General features: G+C 35.7%; 1 protein-coding gene across 1 annotated transcript; it reads right to left on the minus strand.

Annotated features, from left to right (window-relative positions):
- Window positions 1-3,592: 3,592 nt before the first annotated feature.
- On the minus strand, window positions 3,593-8,274 carry LOC131594635 (G-type lectin S-receptor-like serine/threonine-protein kinase LECRK3). Its single transcript, XM_058866811.1, has 3 exons — window positions 7,975-8,274; window positions 7,146-7,797; window positions 3,593-6,826 (listed from the first exon to the last, which is right to left on the minus strand). Exons 1-3 carry the CDS (start codon window positions 8,027-8,029, stop codon window positions 4,903-4,905), a joined length of 2,631 nt encoding a protein of 876 aa, XP_058722794.1. The 5' UTR covers window positions 8,030-8,274; the 3' UTR covers window positions 3,593-4,902.
- Window positions 8,275-10,767: the final 2,493 nt, after the last annotated feature.

Below are 10,767 nucleotides of genomic sequence, written 5' to 3' on the forward strand. Positions count from 1 at the left end.
GTTATGAGCTGATCCATCTACTAAAAGGACATTAGTTATAGAGGGAGAGTTACCAAGGCATATGGTTCCAGAGCCAATGATTTTGCCCTTCTGGTTCCCTCCAAACTTTACTTCTCCAGCAGATTTAAGTTCTAGGTCTTGGACATAGACCTTCTTCCTGTCCTGTGTCATGAGCACCCAGAGTCCAGATACCATGACATGTTTGTCTTTTGAGCTTTGAAGGAGATCTGCAACAGAAATTATCTTATCCTTAGGTACTGACATTCTTTTGGGTCCTTTGGGGTTAGTCCTTCTAAAGTTCTGGTTGAACTGAGATTTAGCATGAGGTTTCACATAAGATTTCCTATGGTGTGCAACAGAATTTTTCTTTGCGTGTGTTATGTGGAAACTCTAAGAGTGTGATGTGTGTTTGATATCATGAGAATGGCCATACTTGAACTGTTCATACAAAGGTTTGTATGTAATAATCATCTCATCAACAGGTTCAAGTTTATATGGGGTTTCACCCTCAAAGCCTATGCCTATTCTCTTGTTTCCACTTACACCATATATCATAAAGGCTAGCTGACTTCTGCCTATACCTCTAGATAGAAACTTTTTGAAGCTCAATTCATATTCTTTCAGAATATTGTTAGTGCTTGGAATAGACTTTTCTGAACTTGAAGATGATTCAACATCTTTAGTTAGGTTTAAAACTTTTTCTTTCAGTTCAAAATTTTCTATTTCAAGTCTCTTAGTTTTAGATTCAAAGAGCTTTTTCAGCTTTTTGTATTTGATACTAAGATGACTCTTGACTTCTAGAAGTTCAGATAAGCCGGAAACTAAATCATCTCTAGTGAGTTTAGAAAATACCTCATTAGAGTCTGAATCAGAAGTAGATTCTTCACCAGTTTCAACTATTGCCATAAGTGCTATGTTGGCCTGCTCATCTTCAAAGTCTGACTCTTGATTAGAAGAATCTGAGTCATCCCATGTAGCCGTAAGACCTTTCTTCTTTTCAAATATTTTCTTGGGCTTTTCCCTCTGAAGCTTTGGACATTCATTCTTGTAGTGTCCAGGCTCTTTACATTCATAGCACGTCACTTTCTTCTTGTCAGATCTTCTGTGTCCAGAAGATTCTCCTTTTTCAGACCTTTTGAAGTTCTTGAACCTTCTCTGCTTGCTCTTCCAGAGTTGATTTACTCTTCTGGATAAGAGAGATAGTTCATCTTCTTTTTCTTCTTCTTCTTCTGATTCTGACTAATCAGAATCTTCTTCTTCTTCCTGAAAAGCGTCAGTGCATTTTTTATTATTAGATTTTAATGCAATAGACTTACCTTTATTTTGAGGCTCATTTGCATCCAGCTCAATCTCATGACTCATCAGGGCACTAATCAGCTCCTTAAGAGACACTTCATTAAGATTCTTGGAAATCTTGAAGGCAGTCACCATGGGTCCCCATCTTCTGGGTAATCTTATGATGATCTTCTTTACATGATCAGCTTTGGTGTAGCCTTTATCAAGTACTCTCAATCCACCAGTCAGAGTCTAGAATCTTGAAAACATTGCTTCAATATTCTCATCTTCCTCCATCTTGAATGCTTCATACTTCTGGATTAGAGCTAAAGTCTTTGTCTCCTTGACTTGAGCATTTCTCTCATGAGTCATCTTTAGAGATTCAAAGATATCATGAGCTGTTTCTCTATTTGTTATCTTCTCATACTCAGCATGAGAGATAGCATTTAAGAGTATAGTCCTTGACTTGTGATGATTCTTGAATTCTTTCTTTTGGTCATCACTCATTACTTGTCTTGTAATCTTGACTCCACGATTTTTTACAGGATGTCTATAACCATCCAACACCAAGTCCCATAGATCACCATCTTGACATAGAAAATAACTTTAAAGTCTATCTTTCCAATACTCAAAATTTTCACCAACAATGACTGGTGGTCTATTGTAACCATTGAAGCTACTGCTTCCATTGTTACCATTGTTGTTTTGCTCAGGAGTAGGAGTTGGAACTGGATCAACCATTTTGTGTTTTTCTCCCCGAATCTTTTGTCTAACACGGTTAGGTGCTTGCACCTAGAACCGGCGCTCTGATGCCAATTGAAGGATAGAAAAACACTTAGAAAGAGGGGGATTGAATAAGTGTACCTCAAAAACTTGGAAGATAAAAATAATCAACACAATTAATTGTTGCCTTGTAGTAGAAGTTATCTGTTGAGAATGTTCCATTCTAGTTGCTGATAGAAATATTATCTCCACCTTTTTTTCTCAATGTATAAGAAACCTGATCTATCAAATATTAAACGTTGTCCAACATTTGTTTGATTCTTAACATCATCATTGGAGCTACAATTATAGTAAGGATCGTAACTGTAATTGCTCGGCAAATTCATAGTACACTACAATAAATCAGGATGTATAGACTATAAATATAATCAAGGGATTGTGATGAAGGGATCAAGATCCAAAAACAATTGCTACTTGGGAATGCGTGACTCCTAAACTACGCATAAGAGAAAACAGGAGATATCTTCTATAAATACAGATATACATTTTCAGACTATATTTTAGTAAAATGAGGTTGATGACTCACTTACGAATGGATGGGGTGTATTTGAGGTGCGTACAGAGATATACTTCTGTATTATGGAAATGACATTTTCATGTTTCATTAGGGTAACTCTTCGTCACTTAGAATGGGAAGAGCAACCCAATTAGTAAATTGAGCCTAACACTTGATTAGTCTACTGAACCAAATCAAGTTTATATTTCCACAACCCTTTTAAAATTGGTTTGTCATTTCAAGTCAGTCTCTTAATTTGATTAAGTCTTGATGCTTGAGTTTCGTGGTAAAGATGTCAATTATTTGATCTTGAGACTTCACATATTATATATTATTTCTTGAGGAGGGATCAAATTACACCCTAAGAGTTACACCACGAGTTACACTCGTTCAATAACTACATTTCAAATTAATATTTTTTAAATTCAACCGTTGGATTGAAACATAATATCATATAGATCATACCTATAAAGTTTGAGCTTAATCTATAATGATTTGCTATGCGATCACGATATCCAAAGATTAACGTCAAAACACTATGCCAAATTTGTCTTTTAGCAGCACCCCTACGAAAGCGCTTTTGGAAAAAGCGCTGGCATAGGCTTCACTAAAAACAAATTTAAAAAACACGCTAAAAAAACATTAAAAAAGCGCTGGTATAGCCCATGTCTACAAAAGCGCTGGTATAGCCCACCTTACGAAAGCGCTCTTAAAGGGGGGCCTACAAGAGCGCTTTTTCCAGAAAAGCGCTCTTATAGGGGGGACCTACCAGAGCGCTTTCAGAAGCGTTTTTGTTAGCTACGCCAGCGCCACCTTTCACAGCGCTTTTAAGCGCTTTTAAAGGCTATAAAAAGCGCTTTTAAAGCCCTTCCTCGTTGTAGTGAAATGAGCTTTCATATAACGTTAATTTTGATGTAATTCAATGACATAGTAAATCATTATAGATTAAGCTCAAACTTTATAGGTATGATCTATATGATATTATGTTTCAATCTAACGGTTGAATTTAAAAAATATTAATTCAAAATGTAGTTATTGAATGAGTGTAACTCGTGGTGTAACTCTTCGGGTGTAATTTGATCCCTCCTCTTATTTCTTTCTATACACTTCATAGTGTATTGATTAAGGATATCAATGTGCTTGCTATGATCATGGAATTAATAATAGATTCTTTGTAAAAACTAAAACTAAATTGTTGTCCACAAAAATATTGGTCGGCTCATCTTGTGACATTCTTATGACATTCTTAGTTCCTTCAACAGATTCCTAAGTAAGATTGTGTAAAAAGAAAACTTTGAAAATCAAGTGAAAGCAATTCCTATTTCTTTTATCCAGTGTAATTAAAAACAACAAATTAATATATACTTTTTTATTATATTAGAAATATAAACAATTATAATAGTTAAAGAAATAGTTTTATATTTTATAAAAACATAAAAAGTACGGTGCAACTTTAATATTCTTATAAACCAGAAAAATATATTTGACCGTTAGTAACCAATTAATCGCAACACTTGCTGCAGCAACTTGATTGGAGCTGCTGCACCTTCTTTTCAACTTATAAACACAACAATCTTGAGTCTTAACATATGAAAATGTTATTGTATGAAGGTTTTAGTGTTCAATTTTCATAGAAAAACTCAATTTTACTAACTATGCTAATTGAAACTCAGAAGATATGTGAAACATGATGCTTCTAATCAATGGATCACCATAATCAGTACAGGGAAAATCATGCTCTTAATATCTGTCTGAATCACTAGACACCTTATTTGTTAAGTGCAAAAGGAAAAGCAAAACATAGCTTTGTAATAAAACATTTAATTTCTGTGTGATGTGAGAAATCAATATGAATAAAAGCTAAATGTTCAATTGTATTAAGAAAATAATACAATAGACAATGCTAAAATCCGATTCAAAAGAAACGGATTTTAATTACAACTTACAGAACCATAGAGATAGGGACTTGGGGGAGCCACAACTTCAACAATTCCTTCCAACATCAGTAAAGCCTCTTTCATTGTTGGCCTAAGAGAAGGATCTTCTTGAATACACCAAATAACAATCCTGACTAACTTTTCCAAACTCATCGTGTCATTTCCGACCTCATTATCATTTTCTAAGAGATTGTGAAGTCTTTTAGCCTTATAGCAATCATAAGCCCAATCAGTTAAAATCCCTTGTTCTTCATTGACGAATTCCTTCTCTACATTTTTCCTACAACAAATGATCTCTAACAACAATACACCGAAACTATAAGTATCAACCTTTGCAGTGATTGGTGCACTCCTAAACCAATCCGGTGCAAAATACCCTTTGGTTCCTCTAATTCCAGTTTCGGTGTGGCTCTAATTAATCAGCAATAGCTTCGCTAATCCAAAATCTGAAATCCTAGCATTGTATTGATCATCCAGAAGTATATTTTGCGGTTTAATATCACAATGGATGATTTGGGTGCAACATCCCTCATGCAAGTAAACAAGACCTCTTGCGATTCCAAGAACAATCTGGAACCGTTGGTTCCAATTTGGTTTTAAAGTTGTGAAAATGAAACTTGCTAAAGTTCCATTGCTCATTAACTCGTATACCAAAATCCGATGTTGTCCTTCATTGCAATATCCAAGAAGTCGGACAAGGTTGCGGTGATGAGTTTGTCCTATCACACTCATTTCAGTCTGAAATTCCTTATCCCTATCTTGAAGCAATTTATCCAGTTTCTTAACTGCTACATTGACCATCATCTCTATTGTTCCTTTGTACACAATGCTACAAGACCCTCTTCCAAGTTCTTCTTTGAAGTTACTTGTTGCTTCAACGATTTCCTTGAAACTAAAATTACGCAGGTTAGTGTCAACAACATTTTTGTTGGTTCTAAAACTCTTGATCTTCTTGCGGTTGTAAGGAAACCCAAAAAACATTGCCCCGAGTAATGTCAAAATGACAAGCACAGAGCTTCCTAAAAGAACTGAAATCACAATAATCAATGTTTCATGATGTTTCTTTTGATTTGGCAAGGATGTAAAAGGATCATTTTTCATCAATTTCATGACAGAAATTCCTTTTACTACCTGATCATTTCTTCCATAGGATAGTGGGAGTTTCTTCTTCCAGCAAGAACTTTGGTTGAAAGAAACCAAAACACATAAGCAATCTTGCAAACATGATTCCTTACATTCTGGCAAAGTAGATGGACTGATTATTTCATAATCAGATTTAGGCCAATCGGTATTTGGCAATTCCTTCATTGTATACATATCATCTTGCCAACCCTTGTTCCTACCTGCTTGACAAATGACTTGGAAATTCGGTATGCAGCCAGCGTAAACGTTATTTGAATCAATTAGAGAATATCCGTCTGGGCAGGTACAATTCGGCCTTTGGTCATTTGTAAGGGTGCAAATGCTATTAAACCCACATACACCTTCACCGTCTGTGAATGTAGAATACAAGCATATGTTTTCTGGTATCGTTTTCGCAATGACCCAACTCTGTCCTCTTTTTGGATCTTTAGGGTAAAATGCTATGGTGAAAACTCCATCATAATTAATTGTTGCCTTGTAGTAGAAATTATCGGTTGAGAATGTCCCGTTCTGGTTGCTTATAGAAAAATTATCTCCACTTTTTTTCTCAATGTATAAGAAACCTGATCTGTCAAACATCAATCGTTGGCCAACATTTGTTTGATTCTTAGCATCACTAGTGCCAAAACTGTAGTAAGGATAGTAACTGTAGTTGCTCGGCAAATTTATAAGATTAAGCACAAGATTCCCATCCTCTTGTAGATGAAGTTTAAACCTTCCACGTGAGAAGTTAAACGCTCCTTGTCGTGAAGAAAGATTTCCATTTAACTCCATTACCTGATTAGGCACAATTGTGTCTGTAGGATCACTAAAACTGTCCCAAATTGTGCCGGAGTTTTTGTCTTGCAATTGAAAGTTTCCATCATCATTCATTATACCTTTAAAAATTGTACCTGATCTGAAATCCGATCTCCATATCTCTAAACCTTGAGGGTTCGTAAGCACTAAGCCACTAGAGCCATTTAATACCAATCTTGAACCCTTCTGTGCAGGGCTATCTCCATTCGCATACCAAATGACTGCATCAGTTTGTACCTTGTCATACCATATAGCTAGTAAGAAAAGCTCACCAGGAATTTGGTAAAATCCAAATGCAAAATCTCCAGAAGGAGAGAGCCATCGAGTTGTTCCACCACCAGCAGTAAGTGACTCGCCAACACTTACACTGCCACCTTGATCTAATGAATTTAAGCTATATAAAATTGCATAAATGATGTATTAGTTACTAAATGGTAAATTTAAAAACAATAACAAATGCTCATAAATTTTCCATAAATTTAATACTAATAACCTTCTTAATTCTTATGGACATAGATATCTTTTAACTTCTCAATATTTCTTTGGAAAACTAATTCAAAGAGACCAATCACATCGTCCACTAACCAGACTAATCCTACTGTCCACTAGGTGGGACAAATCCTTTGTATGTACTAACCAAACATGAGGATCGTCAGCATTTAACTTATCAATTATTTGCTACTTTTGAAGAAAACTTAACAATGTTATCTAACCTGGTGTTATTGGAGGGACAAAAGACGACCTGGTAATCGGTCGCGGAACATGTGAACGTGCTGGCCGAATCCTCCGGATAGCTAAAGGCTTCAGGGCACGCCTTCTTGAAAATCTTAGAATAAAAACTCGGCCCACATGTCTCTGCAGTTGAATGATTCCCAACAGCACAGGGACCCCGACACGCCACGAATTTCCCATTTTTCATTAGCTTCAACTCCGTCGGACACACCGCGTTCAGATCGGTTGGACAACCCGTACTGTTACACACTCCAGAACTATCCAATGGGACAATATTCAATGGAACGTTATAACCGTTAATTAAACTGACATCGTAAAAGTCTTGACTGGTGGGACCGTTCAAAGTGAACTCCGCCAGCGTCAAAGGCGGTGATCCGCTTCTGTCACATTCCCACTTTCCTGAGCCGCAATCGCCAGTGACACAGGAGAAGTTTCCGGTGGTGGAATCTGTTGTGCAGAGAGTCCGGCCCCATAAGCGGCCGGTCCATTTATCGGAGGTTGTGATTATGGAATTCTCGCCGGGTTTTAAAATGAATCCGGTGGGTGATTCACTGGCTTCATCGGTAGAGTATAAGGCTGGCCACACCGTGTAATTGCATTGGTTAATTATAGTTAATTTTGCTGAAGTTACAACTGCATGAAGAATGGTAATTTAGTTATTGATTATGTAAATTTAGTTTATGTAATAATCTATAAAGCACATACACGACATGCCAAATACAATACTAATAATCATTTAAATAAATAAATAAACAAAAACATTTTTTTTCGAGATGTCGGTAATAGATAGGTAATAATATTCGGACATACCTGTTACTGATAGATGAAGTGTGAAGAAGAACAGAAGTGAAGTTTGAATAACCATGTCGAAACTGAAATGGAGAAGAAGAATGAAAAAAAAGTTTCTATTTAGTTATCCAAATTTTCTTCTTATTTTTCTGTGGCGGGGAAGTGTAGCGGTTTAGTAAGGAAACTTCTATCAAATGACGCGTTTGATTTTATGTCTTTTCTGCTTAATCACCGGTGTTGACTTGTTGACCCGCCAAAAGTAATTGTGATTGAAAGCATAGATAAGAGACGACACACAGTTCATGTTCTTGTGGAATCAGGGAGTTGAAAATAGTGGCAGGTTAGGAAATTTCGTATTTCATAGTATAAATAACAGCTTGATTTATTTATTTAATGTATTTACGTATAAGTAGGGTTAAGAAAATTTTGAATTTTAAACGTGGACAACTTCTCTACCCATCTCAAAAAGTTGGGTAGAGTACATTCAACCAATCAAAAGATTCTATTTAATTTTAACATATTTAATTAATTATAAAATGATACAATTATTTGATGTTTCCAAGAAATTTTACATTGGAGGTAATTTTACCCAACTTTTTGAGTTGGGTAGATAAGAATTCACCATTTTAAATTTGTATTGGCTCCCAAATGAATATAAAATGATCACGTGGAGAAAATAGACATTCTAGGTATGTTCTCACACTATCCTCCATGTAATAATTTTATTTTATTTAAAAAAAAAAAAATCTTGGCAATAAGGAATTTAGTATTATATGTAAAAACTCAATGAATTATTCAATTACCTAGCTGAGTATTAGGATCAAAATTCCTCATACAAGTTCATCTTCAATACTTTCTCAAGAAAATCACATGTATTGAGTTGTGCTCTGCTGGTTCCTCTTCCTTTTTAGGCCACTGGGTGATAGTAATTATTAGAGTGCAATGAAAATGGTGATTTTCTAAAACCTACTCGTATGTTTAATATTGGAAGTTGAATTTATATCACTTAATTTTAGGAAAATTCTTTGGCCACCTCCCAACCTTCTAGCTCACCTCTGGTGAAAAACCCAGAATACCCCTGACTTCGGAAATGAACTTCCGAAATGCAAGGAAAAGGTGTTTTCGGAGATGCATCTCCGAAAGCGTCTTTTTTTTTAAAAAAATTTGACTTATTTCGGAAATACACTTTCGAAAACACCATTTCGGAAGTTCATTTCCGAAATATTCTGCGTTTTTCAAATTAAGCAAAACAGCCCCCTCCCCCAAATCATTTACCCTAAACTTCTTCCAAACTCACACCCCAAGAGATTTTTGTGCAAACCAGTTCCAAGCTACCTCAAAGCCTCCATCTACTTGCTCTATTACATTCAAAAGTCCTCCAATCCATTCAATTGGTAAGCATTTTGATTTTTAGATCTATGATTAAAATGTATATTAGGGTGTTTACAAATAGCAAAAATTGTATTAGGTTGGGTTTATACTGATATTTAGGATGTTTAGAATGTGTAGAAATAAGTTTGATGTTTGGTTTAGGGGTCTGCCATTGGAGGCTGCAGAGAAGTTCTGCGAAGGGGTGTTTCGGAAGTTCATTTCCGAAAACACCTCCATCCCAGTTTTCGGAAATGAACTTCCGAAATGTATCAGAAGTTCAAATTTTTTTGTTTTTTATTTTGTCTCGCATATTAATCGATTTCAATTGTTTACAGGAACATGTCAGGCAACCAACCAGCACGAATCAGACAGGGAAATTCAAGTTTGTGCTAATCATATTCAGTTGCGAGTGGCTGATAAGGATCTACACCACTTTTATCTTCCCAATTGACCGTAACTGAAAATGATTAGCACGAACTTGAATTTTCCTTCCCAATTCGTAACTTCGGCAGTAAGGCTCTCGATGAAGATCAGAGCCGAACTCAAAGAGAACAGAAATAAAATGTGTGAGTATAGAAAAAGAGTAAAGATGGAGAATGATTCGGATGTGATTGAAAAAAAATGGCAACCAACCAGCACGAATCAGACAGGGAAATTCAAGTTTGTGCTAATCATATTCAGTTGCGAGTGGCTGATAAGGATCTACACCACTTTTATCTTCCCAATTGACCGTAACTGAAAATGATTAGCACGAACTTGAATTTTCCTTCCCAATTCGTAACTTCGGCAGTAAGGCTCTCGATGAAGATCAGGGCCGAACTCAAAGAGAACAGAAATAAAATGTGTGAGTATAGAAAAAAAGTAAAGATGGAAAATGATTCGGATGTGATTGAAAAAAAATGGCAACCAAATTATATGTCGCATATTTTATTTGGCGTTTGCGTTTAATTAAAATGCGAGACTGTTTAAGAAAAAACATTAAAAAAAAAACACAGCATAATTCGGAAATGAGCTTCCGAATTCACCCCCCATGAGGTGTTTTCGGATGTTCATCTCCGAACGCACCCCCCATGAGGTGTTTTCGGAGATGAACTTCCGAATTAAGGAAATTTTTTTAAAAAAAAAGCGCTTCGGAAGTTCATTTCCGAAGCAGGGGTAGTTTGGGTTTTTCGCTGGGGGTGACCCCCCATAGGGAGGTGGGTAAAGAAAAAATCTAATTTTATAGGAGTCATCTACCATGAATAAATTACTCAAAATTTATTCAAGGAGCAATATAAAAAAATAGAAATGATATTTTGAAATCATTTTAGGTTTTCAACATTGTATATAAATATAGTTTAGATACGATTTTGTTTTTAAATTTTTTTTAATCAAGTAATATATTGAAGGAGAACAAAAGTTTAACAAAGACGATTACAAAGCAAGGCTATAACAAGCCAGAAA

Source organism: Vicia villosa, linkage group LG4, assembly GCF_029867415.1.
Source record: "Vicia villosa cultivar HV-30 ecotype Madison, WI linkage group LG4, Vvil1.0, whole genome shotgun sequence".
NCBI lineage: Eukaryota > Viridiplantae > Streptophyta > Magnoliopsida > Fabales > Fabaceae > Vicia > Vicia villosa.